Source organism: Eublepharis macularius, chromosome 18 (assembly GCF_028583425.1).
Source record: "Eublepharis macularius isolate TG4126 chromosome 18, MPM_Emac_v1.0, whole genome shotgun sequence".
In the NCBI taxonomy this organism is placed as follows: Eukaryota; Metazoa; Chordata; class Lepidosauria; order Squamata; family Eublepharidae; genus Eublepharis; species Eublepharis macularius.
Window position 1 is genome coordinate 24,910,941 of NC_072807.1, and position 26,377 is coordinate 24,937,317.

General features: G+C 45.4%; 2 protein-coding genes across 4 annotated transcripts in view; both read left to right on the plus strand.

Moving 5' to 3' along the window:
- Window positions 1-5,437, plus strand: part of ZFAND6 (zinc finger AN1-type containing 6) — a 54,270-nt gene extending 48,833 nt beyond the window's left edge. For all 3 annotated transcript variants that reach the window (XM_055003005.1, XM_055003007.1, XM_055003006.1), the window contains 2 exons: window positions 2,263-2,376; window positions 4,324-5,437. In XM_055003005.1, the coding sequence (XP_054858980.1) occupies window positions 2,263-2,376; window positions 4,324-4,472 (263 nt within the window). In that variant the 3' untranslated portion in view covers window positions 4,473-5,437. The remainder of the gene's footprint in view (window positions 1-2,262; window positions 2,377-4,323) is intronic.
- A 2,809-nt stretch (window positions 5,438-8,246) lies between these two features.
- Window positions 8,247-26,377, plus strand: FAH (fumarylacetoacetate hydrolase). Its single transcript, XM_055002975.1, has 14 exons — window positions 8,247-8,389; window positions 11,643-11,753; window positions 12,739-12,860; window positions 13,424-13,473; window positions 15,188-15,278; window positions 17,160-17,257; window positions 17,421-17,473; window positions 18,110-18,209; window positions 19,506-19,636; window positions 20,892-20,967; window positions 21,784-21,830; window positions 23,842-23,943; window positions 25,067-25,184; window positions 26,150-26,377. Exons 1-14 carry the CDS (start codon window positions 8,309-8,311, stop codon window positions 26,224-26,226), a joined length of 1,257 nt encoding a protein of 418 aa, XP_054858950.1. The 5' UTR covers window positions 8,247-8,308; the 3' UTR covers window positions 26,227-26,377.

A 26,377-nucleotide genomic window follows, 5' to 3' on the forward strand; every position in this document is an offset into this window, starting at 1 on the left:
AGCAAGCACAGATTTGGGGGGGGGGGTGCGGTGGGGGGGGAGGTGGCATTGCTGAGTTGCAGCGACAAATCCAGCGTGCTTTTGTTTTTTTTAGTCATTCTGCTTTTGTTAATTTGTTTATTACTGCTGCAAGCAGTGATGATAGAAACCCTCTATATACCATGTTTTAAATTTCAGCAGCTGCATTAGCCCAGCCCAGTTTCCAAAGCCTTTAGAGAAAACTGTGAGGGAGATCAGCTGCCTTTAGATAGCATACACATCCCTGCACCTGCCCAGTGGCATGTTTTGACCCTTCCTCCCTTCCTCTTTTGAAGCGAGCCCCCGTGGTCTAGCGGCTAGAGCATCATCCTAGGATCTGGGAGGCCCAGTTTCAGACCCCCAGTCTGCCGTGGAAACTCACTGGGGAGCCTTGGGCCAGTTGCATGCTTTCAACGTAACCTACCTCACAGGGTTGTTATGAGGATAAAATGGAAGAGAACTTTGCAAGCTGCACTGGGAAGAAAGTTGGGGTATGAGTTAAATAACAGACTCCTGTGCTATATCACAGTCTCCTTTTGGAAGTAGCCTTACATTTCCAGATAGGTTTATTGTATAACTGGAGGCATTGCTGCCTGAGAAATAAAGAGTCCAAAGCCCCCTTGGGGGGACACAGAACACTTGGGAGATAGAGTGTGTGCTTTAGGGTGTGTCCAGGAAGCTGTTTAGCTCAGTCTTGCCCATTCCCCTCCTTACTACAGCCCCCGTTCCTAAAGGCTTTTTAAAATGCAAGTTCCACATCACAGGCATAGCATTTTGTGATTCATTAATCCATAACACAGGCCTGTGCCTTACTGGATCCGTCAGCAGCATTAGGGAAACTGCACAAAACAGCAAGTTTTATCTGTGTTGTTACTGAGCTTGGGCTGCGTTAGGCTTGGTGGACTGAAGGCAAGAGTTGAACGCTATGCAGGCATTTTGTAGACTGATCTTTTTTATGACCATAGTTATTCATATGAGCAGTTTAAGGTCTCATGGATGAAAATTTCGCCCCAGTTTTTTTTAAAAAAAGTGTATTTATTTACTTTATAGTCTGCCTTTCTCACTGAGGATCAAAGCTGGATTATACAGTGTGAGTCAATACAGTGAACAGAGCAGGGCATCAAATAAGCAATGTAATAGGACTATGATTGCAGAAATCAGAAACACAGTTAAAACAAAGCATAAGTATTAAGATGACATGTTAAACGAAGCAGAAATTACATACTAGCATAATACACATAGCAACAGATAATGCTTACCGTACACAGTGATATAGTTCACAGTCCTTTTCCCTTCATTAAAGCATCTTTCTGATGCTTTAATGCATCAGGTAATGGAGCTATACTGTAGCTCTATATGCTAATAATATAGCTCTATTATCTGGGTAAGAATGCCCTCCTCAATACTTCAAGTTTTCATAGTTTGTGGAACGCCAGGAGAGTGGAAACCTTCCTGATCTCACCGAGCAGGCCATTCCATAAGGTTGGGGCCACAATGGAGAATGCCATATACAGGCCGTTGTTGATTTTGCCCATTTGCAGGGTGGCCCCTGCAGAAGGCCCTGCTCAGATGAGCGAAGCTGCTGTGGTGGAGCATAGGGAAATAGGTGGTTCTACATATATAAGGGCCCAAGGCTATGAAGGGCTTTGTATGTGATAGCCAATACTCAAGGTATACGTCCAGTAACTGATGGAGAGCAAATGGTGCAATGGCAGAATGGGAGTAATACACGTGCTCCATTTAGCTTTTTTCAATAACTGCTGCAACGTTCTACAGTACATAGAATTTGTGAGTTGGCTTCGAGGGGAGACCTATGTAGAGTGAATTACAGTAGTCTAGTCTCAACGTCACCATGGAATGGATCTAGATGTTCAGATCGGTCACGTCCAGGTAGGGGGGCCATTTTCCAGGCAAGAATGCATTGGAAGAAAGCGTTTTTTGCAGCTGTTTCTGTCTTGCTTCTCCAGCGATACCAAAACTTAAAGTCAACTTTTAAAAAATAATTAATTCTCGTGGCTATACGGGAGGCATAAAAAGAATCCACGTACACCTTTCCTAGAGGAAATGCTGCTGTGCGATAAAGACAAATCTTAAGTTCTAGGTGGAGGCCATGCCCGTGAGCGTGAAGGAGAATTTGTTTGCAGACCTACAGGATCTGAAATTGCAAAATGGACTTCAACATTTTCTGGGCTTTGTCTCTGCCCGTTTTTGAAAAACTTGTTTGGATTTCCCCCCCTCTCTTAGCTTCAGCATCCGATAATGCGGAGCCCTCCTCTGAAGAACAAGAGAAGTCGCTTGACAAACCAAAACAGAAAAAATCTCGTTGCTTCATGTGCCGGAAGAAGGTTGGTCTCACTGGTAAGTTGATGAAAACTGAACTTGTGGAATGAAAACAGTGAGGCCAGATCTACCTGGAGGTGTTAACAGCTGCTAGTTCAAAGCAAGGCTTGGTGCTTACTTACCAGTCTCTTTCAACCTAAAGGTTGTGTATTCTTTTTGAAAAAAGCATGCGTGTAATTTCACGGACACCTTCCTCTGAGGGGAAAGAGCCTCGAACTTGGATTATGTTTTCTCAGTGACTGCAATTCAATAGAAGAGCTGCATTTTGGGGGTCAGCATCTGCCAGCCCCCAAGTCTATCCCCTCTGTCTACCAAGAAGAATCTGGATTGTGAAATCATCAGCTAGGGGCTATATTTTTCTAGCTGGGGGAAAAAAACAGCCATCGTAAAGAAGAATATAATTCCTAGGGTACGTCTCATTTACTTACTTATTCATTTATAGTTATCTTTCTCACTGAGACTCAGAGTACATTATAAACAATGCAGTAAGAGGAATAAAATACAAAGTAATACAATTGTATTACGAAGTAATACGAAGTGATGAAACTGTCACAAAATAAGAGAATGGCACTCCGAAAACAATACAATACATAGTATAAACTGTAGTGGTGGAGAGTGCCGTCAAATCATAGCTGACTTATGGCGACCCCTGGTGGGGTTTTCATGGCAGGATACTTAACAGAGGTGGTATAAACAGTAAGGAACATATAATAGTGCTGCAAAACTGAAAATCAGAGAAATAATGCAACAGTATATAAAATGAGCAAAGCAATGCAAGCTACCTAAAATTTCATATATATTAAGCATAACCCTAATTCCCTTTTATAAAAAGCCACTTCTAAACCACCCTGTTTTATATGTTCTACGGATTGGTATAAGCATACAGGCTTATATTGCTTCCTCTTGTAATGTGTCCATTCTTATAGGGCTTAAAATGTTAGCATTGTGGCAAATAAATAATAGCTCAGTTTATTTGAAACAAGATGCCCCTGCAGTATCTATAAAGACTCTACTAAAATGTTGAGAAACTGGAGGGTGGGTTGTTTGTCTCCAATACTGCCATGTATTATGCTTTTCCATCATGTTTTATTGTATTGTGGTCAGCTGATATGCATAAAAGGTGTTGGATGGGCTAAGAACGATCTGAATTTGAGATTCCTCTTAAATACAGAAATAAGATTCCGGTGGATTTTAAGTTCTAATAAAGCTGTGGAATGTACCCTGTAAACTGTCCAAGTTTACCTACATGGATAACAGGCCGTTATTAAACTCTGGAACTTTGGTATGCACCAAGCTATAGCCTCAACACAATGGGAAGAACGATTACAGTGTCAGGATTTTTATATATATTACACATAAGAGGATTTGAGCAACTCAGAGCATGGAGATTTGAAATTGAGTGTAAACGTCAAATGCGTTAGATGGTATTGTTCACCTCTTAAAGTACATTGGATCAATTTCAATTGGATTTATAAAGTGCATTCCCAGATGTGAAAAAGCTCTGAATGCAAATATCCATAGTATTTTAAAAAGTAAGTAAAGGTAAGTTACAAATGCTGAAGATAACCAGTGCCATCTTAGAAGAGGTATTCCTCCTGGCATTGGAGAGAAGAAGGAATGCCTCTTCTAGAACAGCTGCTTTGACACATGTACACTTTTATCAAAAATCCAATGAAACCATGACTAATCCAACTAAAAGTCCTATAGTTACCTGGCTAAAGTTTCTTCAGCTGAGTGAACCGTAGCATGAACATTTTTTTCTTAGCTTGGTCTTGCAACAAATTAGGCCAGTTGGCACCCACCGATCCAGGCTAGCTTCTGTCACTGAAATAGGCTGGGGATGGGCGTACCGTTGGTTTGTTCACGTTCTTGAGAGGGTGGGGATGGAAACAAGCAAGAACTTCTAAAAACATCCTTGTACTACCTAATATTGCATATCCTTAGTCCCTGCAATCTTCTCCACAGGGTTTGAATGCAGGTGCGGAAACGTATTCTGTGGTGTACACCGTTACTCAGACGTCCACAGTTGCTCTTACAATTACAAAGCTGACGCGGCTGAGAAAATCAGAAAAGAGAATCCTGTCGTCGTCGGTGAAAAGATTCAGAAGATTTGAACTGCTACCCTGGGTGGAATATTAAAATTTCTGACCGTCTGCAGATGAAATTGACTTGAGCTTCTTCCCCCTCCCGCCTTCCCCTTAGTTATCAGGAACATAGGGACGTGTATCTCGAATCATGCATGTCATCAAAATACATAGATCTTTATTTTTTTTCCTTTTAGAACATGAACCAAACACTTACTTCATTACAGATTTCTTTTCCTACAGCTGAAGACTTTAAGCAGGCATATGACACCTATGCTGTTCACTGCGTGTGTCCCTTACGGGCTGTTGAGCGAATACCATTGCTATACAAGTATTATCCTTTTTAATACCGTTTTTACTTTAGTTGAGTGCAGAGGGCTTTTATAATCCACCACAGAGCTATAATGGCAACGCGGCAGTGCTTCCCCCCCACCCCCCCACCCACCCCTACAGGACATGCATGCATTTACCTGGCCGTTAACTTTCTTTGTATATAGCTTTTTTTCTTCTGCAGCACGATTTCCCTTTTTTGATAACTCCTCGTATGGCACAACTAGCGATCAGTAACTGAATGTATTTTAATCATTACGGCTGCTTGTTTTTTTTTGGTTTTTTTCCATTAACAAAGGTTTATACATACATTAGCATAATAGCTTGTTTGCACCCACTACCTATTTATGTATGAATCATTTGTAATGAGTGTGTGTGCGTGCGTGCGTGTGTGCGCTGAGATTCTAAAGTTCGTATGGATATTTTTTCCTTTTGAAAGATAACTTCTGGGGGGGTCTTTCCCTGCCCATGTGCGCGTGTGTGTGGTTGAGGGAGTTGTCTGCACTTCATTGCCGACTGCAGGTTTCCTTGGGGTTTATGTTATCGGGTCTTTATGTACACCAATATGAAGAATGATATGAAGTTTTAACTGTATTGTATTTATGTTCATCCACGTCTTTAACTTTGATTAAATAAAATTTTTAAAAATTGGGACTTGGAGGCAATCGTGTGTGCCTTGCCTGTTTTTTGTCGGTTGGATAAAGTTTGTTCATCTTTCAGGCCTCAAAGAAATCTGGTAATCCTGATAATGTCAGGATTGTTCATGCAAAGTTTGTGCTTGATCACTGAGCCTGTGGCCTTCAGCTTCGATGTAGAACTCCAGTTCATGTCTGGGAGTCCTGTGATAGATTCAGGACTGGAGAAGGGGGGGACGGGGACCCCTGGAGAGGCTGGGGATTTCATGACAAGTCCAAAGGGGCAGCTGTGTTAGTCTGTTGTAGCAAAACCGAACAGAAATCCAGTGGCACTTTAAAAGGCTATGAACATTTATTCCAACATGAACTTTTGTGAATCCGAGCTTAATTCCTCAGATGCAATTGAGATGCATCTGAGGAAGCAAAGTCTGACTTACAAAAGCTTATGCTGGAATAAATAACGTTAGTCTTTAAAGTGCCAATAGGCTTTAGGGTTTCATATCTGCCATACCTTTGGTGGGGTTGTCTCCGTATCTGGCTTCAGGCACATAATTCAGTGTAATGTGGATTTGGAGTTCTGTCGAGGATAGGAAGTCATGAGATGAAATAGTTCCTTTTTCTGACGGATAGATCATACCTGGTGCCATTAATGGCAGTTCACAGCTCCCGCGCTGGTGGGAGTCATGTTTAATGTGTCCCCAAGAGTGACGGCTTCCTGGCAGCTTTGGAGGATTTTCTTGGTAAGACATCAAAGAATCAATTGGTCTCTAGTACCAGGAGACCTCACATCAGATAGATGTTTGCTGCTAAAGTCCTTTTCTATGTGCCTCTGCTCATGGAAGGGGCATGAAGCAGTTAAGAAAGATGACTAGAATGGTGGTGGAGGAAGAGACTCAGTGCCAAACTACAAGTGAAGAATGACAGAGGTTGGACACTTGTCAGCTTCCGTCAAGTTTTGATGGGAAATGTAGGCAGCTTGGCGGAATGTTGGACAAGCGACAGTTGAAAAGTCTATTGGACAGCAGTCGGAGAGCCAAGCTGCAAGACCAGGATGCCTACATTTCCCATCAAAACTTGAGGGAAGCTGACAAGTGTCCAACCTGTGTCAGGCGTCACTTGTAGCTTGGCCCTTAGTGGAAATGACCAAACACATGTGGAGCTCCTTTTAGAGCCTGCTCCATGATAGGGAAGAAGTAGCCATGCCATTGTGGCACTTAATGCAGAACTATCCCACGATGCTTTGACTGGTAAGGAGTATTTTTCTTCTTAGTCTGCAGAAAGGGTCATAAGACCCTCTGTGGCTCTCTCTGTGAAACGCTTTGTGGATAAAATCACTCTCATTCTATCTGACTTGGGCTGTGATCCAATGGATATTCTTGAGGTCTCTTCTCAGGTTCATGGGGCTTACCGCTTGCCCTGGACTCCTGCCCTTTCTTGGCTAGTAAAATCTAGAAATGGGAGGCTAGAAATGGCTTCTGCCTACAAAACTGCTCTCCTGTTGAAGGTCCACTCTCTTTAAAGCTGGTAGTGAAACCACTGGGGTTTTAAAAAACAACAACTTTGATTCGGCTGAAGAATTACCATTCCATTGCATCTTTTAAAATAGCCATTCAGAAGTCAAAAGAAGCTTTTCAGTTTCTTCCTTCAGATTGAAAGTACAGAAAACAAAAGGGGATGTGTGTGCATGAGATGTGCCAAGAAAGCAGTCTGAAATCTGTAGTTCCCTGGACTGGAGTAGAGACGAGAGAAGAGCTTCTTTGATGCTTTCATGTTCAAAACCATCCGCGGACATCCTTCCGGCAGCCCTGTTGAGGTAAGCCAGTATAAAACATTGCAGGCCAGAGTGTAACCTGCGTATGGCTGCTATCTGTAATGTCTCTACACAAGACATCTTACATGGGTATGATCAAGTGAAAGATCTTACACTTGTTCTCCCTTTGTGGATACACGTACACCGCTAGGGAGACGAGTACATTTGAATATAAGACCACACATCTCTTTACAAAGGACCTCTTACACCAGGACGCTCAAGTGTAGGGAGATGCCATGTTAGCCGGGAAGCCTAGTTTAAAAAGACAAAGACAAAGGTTCAGTCAATTTACCCTCTCTATAGAGCAGGCAAAGATCACTCCTCAGAGGGTTTGTTAATTTCCTCTTGCCTCCCTTAAGGCTCTGTCAATTTCACCTCCCCTTCCCCTAGGCGAAGATGAAATTAACAAACTCCCTGAAGAGCTCTCAGCTGTCTGTCTTTTTAAACTAGGCTTCCAGCTAACATTGCATCTCCCTACACTGTAAGATCTCTCTTCTAGAGGGACTCACAGAAAGTGTCACTTGAGCATTCTGTGCAAGATCTCTTGTGTATAGTGGCTCTTAAGTTTCCGGCAAAGGCAAGGTTCGTGGTGGGGAGGGACAGGTCGTGTTTGCCCCAACCCCGCCTCACAAGAGGCTATTCCTATTTACCACCGTCCAATTGATAAACAGAATGAGACGTGGTCTGGGGAACTAGATTTGGTTGTGCAAGGCTGGCGCAAAACAAAGACGTCGCGAGTTGCACCCCTGGCTGAAGGACCTCTGCGCAGATGTGCCCTGCTGCTGCCTTTCGTGCTACGCTGTCTCGCCCTCTAGGCATTGCTGGCAACGCGAAGCGCTCCGCCCCGAGGAAGTCTGCAAGAGGCGGGCGAGTCTGGCCACGTCTTCGCAGACTTTCCGGGCTGCTGCTGAGTCAGGCGGACCTGTGGAGTTCATTAACGGCCTCAGCCTCGGGAAAGGGTGGGCTCGGCAAGGCGAGCGCGGATTGGCTTCGGTAACGCAAGGGGGAGCGGCTTGTTCAATGCCCCGAGAGTCAAAGGCAACATCTGGCGAGTTTTCTTCTTCTTGCTGGGGCTGCGAAGGCGACTGGAAATGTCTTTTATTCACGTGGACGAGAATTCGGATTTCCCCATTCAGAACCTGCCCTACGGGGTTTTTTCCACCAAGGACCAAGTAAGCCCCTCCCTAACTTTTAGCTACTGCAGCCATCGGGGCGGGAAGTGACTGGAAGCTTTTTCCTGGGGTGCGTTTTAATGTTGCCTAAGCTTGAACAGTTAAGCGTTCTTGTATTTCCCCTCCGCCTTTGACTTTGTATTTGCAAACGGATTCTCCAGCTTGGTCGGTCCTGAATCCCTCTCCATCCCTTCCTTCCTTCCTTCCTTCCTTTCTTTCTTTCTTTCTTTCCCGTCCCCTTTCCCTTCCTTCCCTGATGAATATCCTCTCTTATGCATGTGTGTTTTATTGGTTCCCAATTTGTGCAAAACTGGTTTTTAAACCGTGGTCCCAGAAAACTTGAGATTCCATGGGAAATTTTCAGGGGGGTTGTCGTGGTTGGAAAGCAGCTCCACCACCAACAGTTTACCCCTAGCTGGGCTCTTTCCCTGCAAGGTGTAGCTGGATTTACTCTTTAAGATACCTCCTCAAAGCAGGGCAAGATGCCACAGGCTAAGCTAGTGGCTGGTATGAACAGAAGACCTGGCCTCCGGTCAGGAGAGTCCCAGAATCCTCTGCTGTTGACAGGCTCCAGGGATGCTGAAGGGGGCAGGAAGAGATTTAGCCCTGCCTGAACAGAGATCTGAGAGCCAAGCTACAAGGGACACCTTACACAGGTTGGACGCTTGTCAGCTTCCCTCGAGTTTTGATGGGAAATGTAGGCGCCCTGGTTTTACAGCTTGGCTCTCCATTACAGCTGCAAGACCAGGATGCCTACATTTCCCATCAAAACTTGAGGGAAGCTGACAAGTGTCCAACCTGTGTCAGGCGTCACTTGTAGCTTGGCTCTGAGTTTGACAGAGTTGGATGGTGGGGTGGAAGGAATTAGAACGACACCATGGGTAAATATTTCTTACATTTTTATCCCACCCTTCCTTCAAGCACTTTGGGGGAGGCCTATGTCATCTCCTTCTGTGTTATCTTCACAACAACCCTGTGAAGTAGGCTAAGCAGAGGTAGTGCGACTGACTGAAGGTCACCCAGTGAGCTACACAAGGGGATTTGAACCTGGGTGTCCAGTCTGACTCTTTGATCATATCAACCCCCTTGTATCTAGTATAAAGTTCCAGTTTAAAACTTCTCCTTGTAAGACCTTGAAAAATGGGGCTGCGGGGAGACAGATCTATTGTAAAACAAAGCCCGCAAATATCTGGAAAAGGAGAAATTAACAGCAGCTAATTAAGCAAAGGTCTGAGAGTAATCCATTCCCCTCCGAACACCTCTTTATTTTAAAAAGCAGTATAAAAATGCCGGTTCAAGTACAAAGGAGCTTAGACCTTGCAGAAAACAGCAAATGATAGAAAAACAACAAAGCTTAGGGATAAAACCGGTAATGTGTGATTCAAAGGCGTAGGGGATGAGTGTGTTTTCTTCTGGCAATGATACTCCGCTAAGAGAAATAAAGCAAACAACGTCAGAACAATTTGTGTCCAGGTAGCCAAGGGCAGCGAAATAAAATGGGACTCCTGGGAGCAATTCAGAGACTAACAAAATTTATTCCAGTGTCAGCTTTGGTAAACCAGAGCGCTTGCTTCATCAGACCCCATTACGCAGATGCATTTATATCAAGAGAGAGGCCCGATTTTGTCTTCTCTTGTGCAGCGGCAGAGCTAACATGCCATTCTCCTTATCAGAGGTGAAAATGGGGGTGCTCTTTTATCCTTTTTAGTTCATTAGGCTAAATCTACAATTCATTGCAAAAAGCATTAATATCTAACTCTCCTATTGGTGCATCAAGAATCATTGCTGGAGAAGCCTCACTCCTCGGTCGGAACATGGCTGGTTCTGGTCCATCTGTTGCACAAACACACTAAGCAATTATTACTGTCTAGATCAGTACAGACTGTAGTAAAACTACCTGAGGGAAATTTCCCAGTTTCCAAGATGTTTGTGGAAAAACCAACCATTGCAGGAATGTCAGTCTGGTATATAGGTCTTAAAATCAAAGGGTGTTCTGTGAGTTAAAATTATTCTAGGAGAAAATATCATTGTCCTATAATATAGAACCGTATGGTGTAGTGGTTAGCATGTTAAATTCGGACGAGGAATACCCATGTTCACAATCTCCGTTTTGCCATGAAGCTTACTAACTGACCTTGGGGCCAATCAGTCTCCACACAGCCTACTTCGCAGGGGTGTTGTCAAGATAAAAGGGGAGGGATAGATTATGCCACTGGCAGGCTGCGCACTTTATGGTGCCTTAAGGGCCCTGCGGACACATTGCTATAAATGCACGCTGTGCATTAGAGTTCCTTCCCGCCCAGATTTTTAACTTTGAGGTTCTGAAAGGGGAAGAAAAATTAACTCGGAGTGTATGCATTAACTTTTTAAAAGAGCATTCCCAAAAGGCAAAAATGAGGACAGTAACTCAACCGTGTGCTAGAAAATAGGAGCCTATGACTGAAAGGACAGCCTGCAGGTTAAAATTAACTTGTCTGTTTGCAGGAATGCAGCTAAACAAACATTTTAGGATCAGGTTTTCAAGGTCAAAGATGACCTTGGCTTGCCTCCAATTGTCTTCTCTCGCCCCTCCTCCTTCCGCTTTCAGGGAGCTGCAACAGTCTGTTACTCTCCCATAGTCACTCATTACGAAGTGTACAGCTTGGTTAGTTTTAATGGTTATCCACATGTGGTTTTATTATGTATGTTTTTAATTTATTAGCCACCTTCATGTCCATTATGAGGTCAGAAAGGTGGGGTATAAATTTTGTAAATAAAACATAATACCTAATTAAAACTATGTGATCAGCAATACTCTCAAGTTCTTTCCTAACAAGTCTGAATTCTATAGAGGTTGCAAGTTGGGGAGAAGGTGAGAAAATCCCACCCCTCCTCCCTGAAATCTCCCCGCTGTGTAATCATCAGAAAGTGCCCCTCTTTCTCCACCACCATTTTCTTCCCTTTCATGGACATTTGGACATTTGGCTTCTTCCGACGTCCTGTTCCCTCTGGAGTATTTCCATTCCTCCTCATGCCTGCTTTTTTTGGATGGTGGGGGGTTAAGTTACAGAGTCCTATTTTGCTGCACACCTGGGGAGCTCTGTGAGTAAGCAAAGGCCCCTATTTTGTCTGTAGACAGCTCCTTAATACAGCTTTCATCATCTACACACTGGCCAGCAACTTTACATGTATTGTGATGGGAATTGGAGTTGGTTGGAAGAAGCAAATGGTGTTTAGTGTTAACTCATCCAGGATTTTTGACTTTTCCTTATAGCCCAGGCATAGGATCGGAGTAGCCATCGGCAACCAAGTGCTGGATCTCAGCGCTGTTAAGCACCTGTTCAATGGCCCGATCCTTTCAAAACATCACCACGTCTTCGATCAGGTATTTAATGAGACCACACTGCCTGCGACTAGGTTGGGCTTTGGGTGGTGTTCCAGGGGAGATGGAGAAACAGAGGAGAGAGAAATTGCAACCCCAAATAGTGATCTTTGGTCCCTCAAAGTGTAAGAGAGCCAGTTTGGTGTGGTGGTTAAGAGTGCGGGACGCTAATCTGGAGAGCCGGGTTTGATTCCCCACTCCTCCACTTGAAGCCAGCTGGGTGACCTTGGCTCAGTCACAGCTCTCTCAGAGCTCTCTCAGCCCCACCCACCTCACAGGGTGTTTGTTGTTGTGGGGATAATAATGACATACTTTGTAAACTGCTCTGAGTGGGCATTAAGTTGTCCTGAAGGGCGGTATATAAATTGAATGTTATTATTATTATTGACCACCCTACTGATATACTGGAATGCATTGGTCCATCTAACTTCGTATTGTCCACTCTCATCGGAAGCAGCTCTCCAGGATCTTAAGGAGAGGTCTTCTCCAGCATCTAATACCTCATTCTTTTTAAACTGGAGATGCCGGGGATTGAACCTGGGACCTTCTGTGTACAAAACAAGTGTTCTATCCCTAAGCTATAGTTCTACCCTAAAATAAAATGTAGCCGTGAACCTGTCTTATACAGTAATCAGTGATGTCTATTCCGACCAACTGTGGCCGCCTCCAGGGTCTTGTCTTTCATATCACTCACTGCCTGATCCCTTTAACTGGGGACTGAACCTGGGGACCTTCTGCAAAGAAGATTCTATCCCTCTGAACAATAGTCCTTGTTCCCACCCTTCTGGTATGGAATGGACATATTCTATTGGTTAATGAATGTTCATGAATTGCAAGCTTGATTTTGAATAGAATGGCTTGGTCTGGCGGCCTCTCTTTCGTGCATCCATGCACAGTCAGTCAGCACTGTGCTGCACCAGCCATGCACAAGCACATGCGTAGGTAAGAGAAGAGCATGCATTGGCTTTAATTTTCCTCTCCTTTGCAGCCAACCCTGAACCATTTCATGGGACTGGGCTGGGAAGCCTGGAGGGAGGCGAGGGCTTTTCTCCAAAAGCTGCTCTCTGCGGACGAGCCGACGCTGAGAGATGATGCGGAATTACGCAAAAGGTAAAAAGAACTTGGGGGAGGCCAGGATATGCTACGGAATGTAGCTACGGGCCTTGGAATTCGGCTTTCAAAGGTGGTTTTGTTTTTCTTCGGTCTCCAGTCCTAGCTGCAAAGTGATGCTTGCAATGCCTCCTGCATTTCAGAAGCCAGAGGGTGGCTAAGTAAGAGTTGCAGCAGAGGATGAAGCTCCTATGCCTTGGACCATTCCCCCCCACACACAAACACAAACACACCATGATAAGCAGAATAATTTTGCAATGTGAGAGAAACCATGGAAGTTATGTTTATTTGAATAGTTTTTGCAGAATTTTGGTATAGATACACGCTCGATAATCAATCTTTGACACTTAGCCAATGGAGACTGGCTTTAAAAGTATCCATCTAGCAATTAACATTGTAAACCACTACTCTAAGAAGTTCAGGGCAGCACCCTCTGTTTCTATTCGTCTTAGGAGAGCAAGGCCCTGCTTCCACCATTTTTTCTATAGTATTACTTTCTTACCTGCCTCAGGTTTTCTCTTCTGAAAAAGTAAACCTCTCTCTCCCTGTTTTTTGTTCCTCAGAGCATTTGTCCCTCAAGCGTCTGCTAACATGCATCTTCCTGCTGAGATCGGTAAGCGTCCTGAATTTCCCCCACGTCCATTTCTGCCTCTTAATTTCTTTGCTCTAAGTTTCCAGCTGGAGGAAATCCTGGCTGTGACTTAAACAATGCATGCAGCAGGCTGTGGAACCTTAAAGCAGTTCAGACTGCAGTTGAGAGAATTCCATTTTTGAACTTACAAAAATAAATAAATCCTGCAAGTAAAAAAATAGCACGCCAGAGGAAAGGTTGGAATTTAGCCCATCCTCTGCCATTTTCTCTGGGGGGACTGATCTTCGTCATCTGGAGAGCTGCTGTAATTCTGGTAGATCTCCAGGCCCAAACTGGAGGGTGGCAACCCTATTGACAGTGTAGAGATTCGAACCTGGGTCTCATAGATCCTACGCTGGCACTCAAACCAAAATGGCTAAACATGCAATGTCAGGATTTGCTCCGTGTTCAGTGTGCTTATATACTGCTCTTCTAGACAGATTCGTGCCCATTCAGACTGGTGACAGTCAGTGTTATCATCCCTACAATACAGGTTGGGAGCTAGCACTGAGAGGAGTGGCTTACCCAAGGCCACCTGCTGAGGTCAGGGCAGTAGTGGGATTCAAACCAGCAGGATGCTGATTTGCAGCCCAACCACTTAACTACTATGCTACAGCAGCTCTTTTGAAAAGTTTGGTGGCCCCTGCTTTAGGGGCACTTGACTTCTCTTTTAATCATCCATTTATCTACTCAAAAGAGTCCAAATCCAGAAAAATCAAAAAGAGTCCAGTAGCACCTTTAAGACTAACCAATTTTATTGTAGCATAAGCTTTCGAGAATCAAGTTCTCTTCGTCAGATGCATGGTACAGAAACTGGTCAAATATAGAAGAGGAGGGGAGGAGAGAGAAGATGCAATTAGGGGGGGAGAGGGAGGAACAGCCCCCCAACCTTAAACGACTTCTCACTTACAATCATGAATCGGCCAGCAGAGTCACCAGCACAGGTACCAGGCCCTGCAACAGACCCAGATGCCAGCTCTGCCCCTATATCTACCCAGGGAATACAATTACAGGACCCAATGGCATCAACTACACTGTCTCTGGCTCTTACAGCTGCTCATCCTCCAATCTGATATATGCCCTCATGTGCCAACAATGTCCTTCTGCTCTGTACATTGGACAAACCAGCCAACCTCTACGCAAAAGAATAAATGGACACAAATCTGACATTAGAAATGGAAACATCCATGCATCTGACGAAGAGAACTTGATTCTCGAAAGCTTATGCTACAATAAAATTGGTTAGTCTTAAAGGTGCTACTGGACTCTTTTTGATTTTGCTACCACAGACTAACACGGCTAACTCCTCTGCATCCAAATCCAGAAAAGGCGCTGATCGAAATTATCTGAAAATTAAACCATTTCCCATGAAGGCCACCAGAGGGCAGTAAATGAATGGTATATAGAATTAAAATCGCTTCACTCAGAGTGGATTTTTGGTTTTACAAACTGAGAAGAGAAAGCAAAATCCCAGGAAGCAAACCACAGACCAGGAATGAGTATCACTGCTGAAAACCTGATACAGACATGTCGAATTCTCACCCCACCCCGTACCACTGCCACCTGTTTTCATAGCCCACGTATAATCTCATGGGGTTTTTTTCCCTGCAGCTTTTCAGGGTTCTGTAAAAGTTTCAGAATGCAAACAAACTGTTCCATGAAGTTAACTGTGACTTTTAAAAATTTCTTCCTCCAGGAGATTACACAGATTTCTATTCCTCCTGGCAACATGCTACCAACGTCGGCATCATGTTCAGAGGGAAGGAGAATGCCTTGATGCCTAACTGGTCAGTACCAGTTGCCCTGAGGCTGCACTTGGTTTTGCAGTTTTGGATCTGCATGGGTGGAATCTGAGAGCAATGTACTGTCTGGATGTAAACATGGAGACTGTAGTTGTGCCGTGCTTCAAACCCTTGCATGTTTATTTGTTTTCTTTACTCCATTTATATCCTGCTTTTCTCTCTGAGGAGCACCCCAAATGGCTTACTTCGTCCCTCTCTCCTCCATTTTATCTTCACAACATCCCTGTGAGGTAGGTTAGGCTGAGCCTGTGGGACTGGCTTGAGGTCACCCGGCGAGCTTCCAGGGCAGAGTGAGAATTCAAACCTGGGTCTCCCAGATCCTATTCCGACACTCTATCCCTACACTAGCTCTCGTATGTTCCAGTTGCCCCTATTTTCCAGTATCTGACCCTGGTAACTCACTGGCCCTGTTTTGGGAGAGATGTAGCATTAAAATTATGTTGGCATGAAATGCTAGTGTTGTCATTTGTTAAGGATTGGGATTTCACCTCAGTCTATCTTTCCAAGTCTATCTTTCATCAAATAATACACTTTTCCAGCTCTGAGATCAGTGGAGGTTAGTCTTCAAAGTTGCAGATACCACCTCAAACCACTTTAATTTGCCAGGGCTTGCTAACCATGCTTTGCTGGTGGGCAATCCTTGTCCGAGCTAATTTTTTTGGTACTGAGGCTTTGTATATTTTTTAGTCCCCTGCTGAAGTTTTCCTCTCTGTTTTTTAATGTCACTGTTCTCTCTTGCTGTTTTTTTAATAGCGTTGTCATCTTTGAACTACTTTGGGGCATTTTTATTGATTTGATTGTCAGCTACTGTTTGGATGTGTTTGATGCAAACAAAAGAACAAAATCACAGCGATAAGAAGAACAAGCTAAATAGAGACAGCTCTAAGGGCTTGAGCAATGTGCGTATCAGCAGGAAGGGAGGGGAATTCTGGCAACAGTCTTTGGTGTGAAAATTGGGAGGTTCAAAAATGTCTCTGTTCTAATCTATGGCATGGTGGAAGCTGCGCCTTTGAAATCATCAATGAAGGTGTCAAGTCAGGGGTTTGGACAGAATTCTTAACTACACTAAACATTAGAAAGAATTTCCTGACAGTTAAAGCGGTCCCTCAGTGGAACAGGCTTCCTCGGGAGGTGGTGGGCTCTCCTTCTTTGGAGGTTTTTAAGCAGAGGCTAGATGGCCATCTGACAGCAATGCTGATTCTGGGAACCTAGGCAGATCATGAGAGGGAGGGCAGGAAGGGTTGCATCAGTGCTTAGTTCTCGTGGCCCCTTCTTACATGTCCAGGGTAATGCCAATCGCCACTTGGAGTCGGGTAGCAATTTCCCCCAGGCCACTTCAGCTAGGGATCCTGACAGTGTTTTGCCATCTTCTGAGCATGGAGCAAGGATCACTGTGTGCGGGGGAGGAAAGAGGAAGTAGCTGTGAATTTCCTGCCTTGTGCAGGGGGTTGGACTAGATGACCCTAGAGGTCCCTTCCAGTTCTAGCGGAGGAGCTGTGACTTGGTGGTTGGGCATCTTCTTGGAAAGCAGAAGGTCCCAGATTCAATCCCCAGCATCTCCAGTGACAAGCGATGTGAAAGTCCTCTACCTGAAACCCCGGAGAGCTGCTGCCGGTCAGCGTACTGACCCTGTTAGACCAGTAGTCCGATTCATTATAAGGCAGCTTCTTGCATTCTGCTCTGGTTTTGCAACACGGCCATTCTGGCTCATTCCACAGCGCAGGCCAGGATACCAGCCAGGTCTCTGCAGGGTGGGTGGATCAGGGTTTGTAACCCAGACTCACATCCCGATTTTGCCATCTAACTGTAGCTCTGTAGTTTTGTGATTTGACTGTACCAAGCTGGCGGGTGTCTGTCTTTTCCAAGGTTGCACTTACCTGTTGGATATCACGGCCGTGCCTCTTCCGTCGTCGTATCTGGGACACCAATATGGAGGCCATTGGGGCAAATGAGGCCTGATGACGGTGAGTCTTGTCAAATCCCGCTGAAATGTGCCTCCACTTTGACAAACAGAAGTTAATTGATACATGTACGGCAAGGCACTTTGTCAGGTATTTTCAGTCTCCGTTGCATTTCCCTCCTGCTCACAATGTGCTTATTGGTTGTTTCTTCCTGTTTTGATTCCAGCTAAGCCTCCAGTGTTCGGTGCTTGCAAACTTCTGGATATCGAGTTAGAGATGGTAGGAGTTTATTTCTAGCCCCCGCCCCCCTTCAGGAATGCCGGGAAGCCTCTGGCATGTTCCCCTGTAGCTGTGCCTTGAGTTGCATATCAGTTCCTGCCCCCAATAATCTGGTTGGCTCGTTCAAATCAGTTTATGAAATTCCTCCCCTCGGCACCATACCTTCAGCTTCATTGCCTCAGTGTGTTGGGTCCACAACCTCCCAAGCGCTGATGAGCCTTCGTTACCCATTTGTAGAGAGAAGGCCAAATAAAATGGAAGAGAATGAAGAAGAGAAGTTGCATGCTCACCTCTCTGTAGCCCCCAAGCTCACCTAATGACCAATCTCTTGGGCCTTTGTATAAGAGAGCCAGTTTGGTGTAGTGGTTAAAAGTGGCAGGACTCTAATCTGGAGAGCCGGGTTTGATTCCCCACTCCTCTGCTTGAAGCCAGCTGGGTGACCTTGGCTCAGTCACAGCTCTCTCAGAGCTCTCTCAACCCCGCCCACCCCACAGGGTGATTGTCGTGAAGATAATAATAACACACTTTGTAAACTGCTCTGAGTGTGGCATTATGTTGTCCTGAAGGGCAGTATATAAATCAAATGTTATCATTATTTAAACGGCATTTTTTTTAGCATCTTCGACTGCTTTTCAGGCATTCTTTGTGGGGCCTGGAAACAGACTCGGAGAGGCTGTGCCCATCGGTGAAGCTCACAAACACATCTTCGGGATGGTCCTAATGAATGACTGGAGTGGTAAGAGACGCTGCTTCGGTTCTCCGGGAAGAAGCCCCCAGAGAGATCCGAGATAGGGATATATGGAGAGGAAAATAAGGGAGGCAACTAAAGGGGGAAATGTTTGAATGCTGGGCTACTTCAACTACCCTCGTGTTGATGGAGCAAGTGTGTGCTCACTCTGTAGCAATGAGGTTCTGGATGTTGTCGATGTGCATTGGAGTAGTTGGTCACAGAGCGTAGGGACTCTGGGCTTGGTTCTGAGATGGGCTCAAGACCTGGTGCAAGATACAGATGTTGTTGTGCCGATGGGGAGCGGGGACCAGAACGCTATTAAGTTTAACATTCATGTCAGTGGAAAGTTGCCCTCAAAGTCCAAGCAATCACATGTGATTTCAAAAGAGGAAACTTTGCACAAATGAGAGGACTAATCCGTGATATTGTCAAACCAGAATGACACCAAAATCTCACTTTTGGGGGGGTATTTTCTCTCCCCCTCATTTTAATTCCCCCCCCCTGTAAACCTGAGATTTCCTCCAGGTTACCAGAACTATCTCCCATAGCTTCAATGACTGTGTTGTGCCAGTATTTTTGATCTGCACTCAGAACCACTCATGCCTATTAGATACATAGGGTCAAGCCAGAAGTGACGAATGACACTTGAATGGCAAGTGAACAGACTCACGTGTATTCCTCCCTGTTCACTTGCGCTCCACTTGTGTTCCACTTGCACTCCACGCAATCACGTGAAGTGCAAATGAACAGGGAGGAATACATGTGAGTCTGTTCACTTGCCATTCAAGTGTAATTCGTCGCTTCTAGCTTGGCCCGTAGATGCTACTGTAGAAATATCTATAATGCATAAAGAGATTTGGTGGTGGGGAAATTTCTGGCTGTGGTTGGTTGAGCTTGCCTGATGTCACAGAGGGACGGGACAGACACGAGCATCTCTGTTGTTACTAGCTGAGCTACTCAGGTCCTATATAGGGGCAGGGGTGGCCAAAAAGTCTGGGGAAGGACAAATAGAAAAATTGCAGGGTTAGAAATGGAGGTTGCAAGGCCAGAAGAGGCAGCGGACAAGAGGAGACAGGAAAGGCATGTCGGATTGTACCCACTTAATGGTCTCTGTGAGAACGCAGCCCGAGAGGAGAAGAAATACTTGGTGAAAGAGAAAGCTATGCACCTAGAAGAGTATTGTAGAGGGCAAGAGTCAATGATTTATTTGAAATAGTCAGCAAGCCTTTTTTTCCCCAAGCGAGATAGTATTCAAATAGTATGGTATAAATATATTGTTGTCATCTTCTCATTAATGTCCAGCTCGTGACATTCAGAAGTGGGAGTACATTCCGCTGGGCCCGTTTTTGGGCAAAAGTTTTGGTACGACCATCTCTCCCTGGGTGGTGACGATGGAAGCTCTCCAACCGTTTGCACTGCCAAACCCCGTCCAGGTTAGTAACGCATGAGCAGATGTTTCTTGTCTTTCAGATAGGGAAATGTGTGTTAAAGCACCGTGCGTGACACTTGATTCCCCATTGGAGGCCTCCTCGCCACCTCATCTGAACAAGCTATGACAGCACTGGGCGTCTTGTTTTGAGGACTCAAGTAGGAGGATTCGAACACCCAACTTTTATGCCGTTGTGGTAGTTTGGCAGAGGAGAAGCCACTAGTGTGTTTTTCATTGTGCTCCAGCTCCACCAACAATGGTGGCCAGATGGTGGTACTGCGGTCACCAGCTCAACAAGGGTCCGGTAACCCAGGAGCCAATATGGGTCTGGGCTGGGCAGAAAGCTGCTGAATCTAGTCTGTGTCCGTTGGCTACAGTCTGAACTCGTCTTCTAAGTTGCCAGGCCTGACAAGGGAATATAAAATTTAAAAATGTGTGACACTTTGGTAATTGACACCACTGTCATCTGAAGTGGATTATCATGCATGAATATTATCAAATTTCACTTTTGAAATGGAACTTTTGATGAATGCTATGGTTTTTTAAATGAGATGCAGGGCTTTTTTTCTGGGAAAAGAGGTGGTGGAACTCAGTGGGTTGCCCTTGGAGAAAATGGTCACATGGCCGGTGGCCCCGCCCCCTGATCTCCAGACAGAGGGGAGTTGAGATTGCCCTCTGCGCCACTCGGCGGCATGGAGGGCAATCTCAACTCCCCTCTGTCTGGAGATCAGGGGGCGGGGCCACCAGCCATGTGACCATTTTCAAGAGGTTCCGGAACTCCATTCCATCATGTTCCAGCTGGAAAAAAACCCTGATGGGATGGATTAATTTTATAGCAATGTTAACTATCAACTTGCCACATTCGGTGTTTATGATGATTTATCATTTTTCTAAATAGAACTCATAGTTCTCCCTGTGACACTGGCTGTCTGATCACTCATTCACACATGCAGATCACGATGCCGGGATGAACCTGCCTACGTGAAGAGCCAGCGTGGTGTAGTGGTTAGAGTGTTGGACTAGGATCTGAGAGTCCCAGGTTTGAATCCTCACTCAGCCATCAGCCATGGAAGCTTGCTGGGTGACCTTGAGCCAGTTGCACACTCTTAGCCTAACCTACCTCACAGAGTTGTTGAGCATAAACTGAAGGAGCACAGACCAGTGTAACCAACTGAAGTTTCTTGAGGAAAGGGTGGAATTAGAGTGCCCTAAATAAATAATTCTGTGTAGCGGCTATAACACTACTTCTCTTCTTTCAGGATCCTAAACCTCTGCCTTACCTCTGTGATGACCAGCCGTATACTTTTGACATCAACCTCTTTGTCTCTATTAAAGGTACCATTCTCCCACTTCATACATTTTTGTTCCCCAAAGTGATCTTCTTTGCTCAGGAGTTTGATAATATAACAGCTCCTACACACATGATAAGAATCCTGCATGGAGAAAGCTTCCCTGTGGGAATTAACACATAAGAGACATATTCTTTGTGCTGAAGACCATTACTCGTAACTAAGTACCCCAGACCCATGTTAGATAGTTACTGGGTGGTTGCAGTTTTTCATGGAGGAAAAGCTGTGTATTTGACACCCAGGCCTGTGCATGGCTGTCTGGTTTGCACTGTTCTTCTTCACCAAGAAAAGGAAAGAAAGATCATAGAGTTGGAAGGGGTCTTGCAGACCTTCTAGTCCAACCCCCTGCCCAATGCAGGAACAGCCTAAAGCATCCCTGACAAGTATTCATCCAGCCGCAACTTGAAGACTGCCAATGAGAGGGACCCACCACATCCCTAGGCAGCTGATTCCACTGTTGATAATATAAAAAAGGTAAAGGTAGTCCCCTGTGCAAGCACCAAGTCATTACTGTCCCATGGGGGGGACGTCGCCTCACGACGTTTTCTTGGCAGACTTTTTTTGTTCCGGGACGGTTTGCCGTTGCTTTCCCCAGTCATCTACACTTTACCCCAGGAAACTGTGATGATATAGATCAGGTTTTTAAACATGGAGTAACACTGTGGGTCATGTACACCACACATGATTTTTTATGCACAAGGGGAGGAGAGGGATATGTGCCCGGGCACAAGTGTTTGGTTTCCATTGAAAAAACAGCGTTCAGCCAATCTTGATCCACCTGTGTCCCCCATCTCTTTTCCAGGAGAGGGAATGAACAAGCCAGCTAATATATGCCATTCGAACTTTAAGGTAAGAAACATTTCCCTGTGCCTGTTGCTGTTTATCAAATTCTTGGCTGGGCAGGGATTTGAGCTGGAGTCCCACATATGCCCACCACTAGCCACTGCACTGCACCACCACTTCTGTTCTCTGATACTGTTCTGGGACTGCAGCAAGCGCAGAAAATTGCAGCTCAGATGTGGAGTATAGAGGCAGGAGAATGAGGTGGTAGAAGCTTGAGATGGTAGGGTGGACTGTACCCAGGGCTTTTTTTCTGGGAAAAGAGGTGGTGGAACTCAGTGGGTTGCCCTCGGCGAAAACGGTCACATGGCTGGTGGCCCCGCCCCTTGATCTCCAGCGGCGCGGAGGGCCATCTCAACTCCCCTCTGTCTGGAGAGCAGGGGGCAGGGCCACCAGCCATGTGACCGTTTTCAAGAGGTTCCGGAACTCCGTTCCACCGCGTTCCTGCTGGAAAAAAGCCCTGACTGTACCACACTAGACTACAAGTGAGGGATGCCAGTTTTGATTGCTCCCGCCCCGCCCATGAAAAAGTTCCTTCTGATTTTTTTTTAAGGAGAGGAGGCAACTGTCACAGTCTAAGGAAACCAACTCTAGCTTGGGAAATTCCTGGAGATTTGGGCCAGTGTTTAGGGAAGAATTTGGAGGAAAGAGCTTGCTTGGGATGTGAGGCCACGGAGTTCATCCTCAGTGGCTGCCATTTCTTCCAGGGGAACTGATGCCTCTAATATCGAGATCTTAACTCTGAGAACTTCATGTCCCTCTGGAGGCTGGTAACCAAGACTGCCAGGTCACTCATTGTGAGGAGAGATCTCCTGCCAGCAACCTTCATTGCTTGCTGCTGCTCAGAGCGGCAGTGGGAGGAAGCTTTTGTAGAAAATGCCAGCTTCAGGCCCCGTGTGAGGTTGCTTCCAGGGAAAACCAGAATATTTATCCCACCATATCCCCTTCCTTTACGTGTGAAAGGTCAATTTGATGCACATAAATGGCCCCGTCACATCTAGTGTGATGCTTAATAACTGGATACGCAACTAGAGTTGCCAGCTCTGAGTTGGAAAATTGCTGGAGAACGTGCAGCCTGGAGAGAACAGAGTTTAGGGGGAGGGGACCTTGGCCGGGATGTGATGCTGTGGAGCCCACCTTCCAAAGCAGCTCTTTTCTCCTGAGGAACCGATCTCTGTAGTCTGGAGATCAGTTATAATTTGGGGGCTCTCCAGACCTCACCCTGAGATTGGCAACCCTACGCATTACCAAGACCCTAGTTCAGGATATTGTTCTGTATTTCCCTGTCCTCTAGAGGGCGCCATCAACCCTTAATTTTTCTCCCTTGAAAGGAATGGCCATTCATTTTTATGACCAAAAAGAAAGAAACGGGGCTTTTGTGAATACTATTTGGGCAGAACCGAAGCTGATATTGGGCTCTCCAATGTCAAGAACCAGGGAGCAGGTTCTGAGCCCACACCAGTGATGCTGTTTGCTGCTCCTTGGTTAGTTTTTCGCTATAGAAGTGAACGGCAGCTATTTATTCTAGTGTCTGTGTAAAGTGCCATCAAATCGCAGCTGACTTATAGCAGCCCTATAAGGTTTTCAAGGAAGGAGACAAAAAGAAGTGCTTTAACATTGTCTGCCTATGTGTAGAGATCCTGTACTTCCTTGGAGGTCTCCCATCCTACAGGACAAGACAAATGGATTGAAAGTCCTGTGGCACCATGGAGGGATGCGAAAATGCTGGCTGTCAACCATGAATGGCAAGGGGAAGAGAGCATGATGGGTTTCTTGGCCTTTTGCTCACAGTGTCTGTAACCAGGCCATAGATTTGGGGAACAAATCAGCGTGTCCCATTGAACTATGTTACTCCCAGCAGTGCAGTTCTGTTGCTGTAAAGGGTTGTGTGACTCTTGGAGGAAGGATGTCCCAGACAACTGTTCTCTTTCTATTAGCATGACTTGGGAGAAACAAAACGTGCCGAGTAAAGATCTTGGAGTAACCAGTGCCTTGAAACACGTCTGTTTTTGTCCTTTAGCACATGTACTGGACCATGAAACAGCAGCTAGCCCATCACACCGTCAATGGCTGCAACCTCAGGCCCGGAGATCTCCTGGCCTCTGGAACCATCAGCGGACCTGTAAGCATTTTTAGCACCCCTCATCGTATCCAAAGTGCATTTGGGTAGAGACGGAGAGGAGTGCCACCAAACCCAAATTTTCAACACTAACTTGGGGCGATCGTGTACCTGAGGGTCCAGATTGGCTTGAACCCCAGACCGCCCGAGATCCAGATCTGGCTTGAAATAGGTCTAGACCAGGCAATTTGAGACCTCTAGATCCAGGCACACCAGTAATGTCATTGGCGCTCCAGGACTTGGGGACCTGAGTCCCTTTTGTGGTGAACAGCAAATACAGTAGACCTTTGCCATCTGGGAGGTTCTGTTCCCAGGATCAGCGGCCCCTTGGTTTTGTGAGTCGAAACCAGCTCTGCTGTTAACATTTGAAAGGGAAAAGAAGGTGTATGTTTCCCTTTAAAACCCAAAGCTTAGAAGTCTGGTGTCAATTGACAAAACCAAGCGCTGCCTGAATGGTTAAACCCCTTCGTCCCTTCCCTGTGTGATTCTGATGTCATTTACGTTTTATAGTTGAACAGAGATGCACAATGGTTAACTCATCTGGGGGGGGGTTCCCCCCCCCCATAAATGCTGCACGTGCACGCTGTGTCAGGGAAGCTGGGTCCCCTGGGAAATTAATTTCCCATGTTTCTTTGTGTCCTTCTGTGCCACACAACTGTGACTCACCCCCGCTCCTAAAAAATTCTAAAAAGAATTAACCCCACCCCCTCAAAATAGTGCAACATGCAGAGGGTGCACACGGGAGTCGCTTTTTTCCTCCAAGAAAAAGAATCCTTCTGTGTGCCCTTGATGTGCCTAGATTTCCCCCCTGTTCTTCCTTGATTAGGGTTATTTTTGGATTTTGTTTTTGTTTTGCTTTGCTTTGTTTTAACAGTTTGCTCTTAGACTTTAAAGGAATTAGCTAGAGAAGCAGTCTGTAGGCAATCTTCCAGAGAACAAAGGATTCAATTAGAGCCAAGCAAATCAGCCAAGCACATCAATTGACTGAATCGATAGCAGGATTTTTTGGCCCTAGGACCTCAGAGTATTCTTGAGTTTTGAAGGCCGGTAGTACCAAAGGTACAGTACGTGCCCCAAACACGTGCATACCCAAATGCTACATTTCTGTCCTCGCTTCCCCTTTCAGAATCCTGAAAATTTTGGTTCCATGTTGGAGTTATCTTGGAAGGGAACAAAAGCAATTGACCTTGGGAATGGCCAGTCCCGGAAATTTCTGCAAGATGGGGATGAAGTCATTATCACAGGCAAGTCTGTATGAGTGGAGGGAGTGGGCTCTGAGTATTGGGGGGGGGGGTTAAATAGGAGGAGCCTGGGTGCCTAATTCAGACTGAAATACCAACACAAGGGGGAGGCTTAAGTGAACATACGGAGTGGCCTTCTATGGTGTTAGACCCTTGGTCTATTAAGGTCGGTCTCATTCCTCTGACTAACAACTGCTGTCCAGGGTCTCAGGTAGTCACATCACCTGCTACCTGAATCTGTTAACCAGAGATTGAACCTACGACTTTCTGCATACCAAGCAGGCGTCTACCATTGAGCCACGGCCTCTCTCATAAAAAAGAAATGACAATCTGTGCAGGTTATGTCATACAAACAAGATTTTCTGCTTCATTATCTTTCAATATTCTCTTCTGCCCGTTATTCTGGATCTGACCAGGTCCTAGGAAACCAAATCGCCTTTCCGTCTTCCCTGCAACCTCCCCTCCTCTCCCAAAAAGGAGTGATTTGGATCCTCTGTCCCCTACAGACCATGATGGATTCATGCATTCGATACTCTGTAGAAATTCACTTAACCTTTGCAGAGGATCGATAAGATAAACCCGGAACTATTCATCAAGAGTTTAGCTAGCTATAAACTTCACAAGTGCTCTGTGAGTGCGTTTCCCCTCCTGAAGTCTTTTTGCAGCAGCATGGCTTTTTGAGGGGCTTACCTCCTTCCAGCCAGAACACTAATTTGCCAGAAACACGAGGGTTACCTTCTAAAGTTTGGGGTATGCTGTTCTAAAGCCCGTAATCACAGGCATCCGTATAAACTTCTAAAGATCAGTATGAACCTCTAAAAAAAATTCAGCAAGCCCCTGAATTCATTAATGCCCCCCCCCCCCATGTCCATGTTATCAGAGATCGCATTCCTCAACTTTGGGGCCACAACAAACAAGGCCCCGTTCATGCCCGCAAGATTATCTAACTTTGTTTTCTCATCCTGCAGGCCACTGCCAGGGAAATGGTTATCGAGTCGGCTTTGGGGAATGCTCTGGGAAAGTGCTCCCAGCCAAAGTGATCTGAGTATCGTCTTTCAAGAGTATCCAAGAGAAGGAGGAAGAATTCCTTTCGTAATGTTTTCTTCCAGTTTCGGACATTACTGTTTACTGGTACAAAAGAATGTTAGTTTTTCTCTCTGTAACAACTTTTGAAACAACTAAATTTTTGTAAAGGA

Excerpts from the sequence above, each read along its gene's own strand:
- FAH (XM_055002975.1), top strand. The coding sequence starts at position 8,309 with ATGTCTTTTATTCACGTGGACGAGAATTCGGATTTCCCCATTCAGAAC. Across the intron at positions 8,390-11,642 it reads TTTTTTCCACCAAGGACCAA|CCCAGGCATAGGATCGGAGT; the intron begins GTAAGCCCCTCC and ends TTTTCCTTATAG. Across the intron at positions 25,185-26,149 it reads GGATGAAGTCATTATCACAG|GCCACTGCCAGGGAAATGGT; the intron begins GCAAGTCTGTAT and ends CTCATCCTGCAG.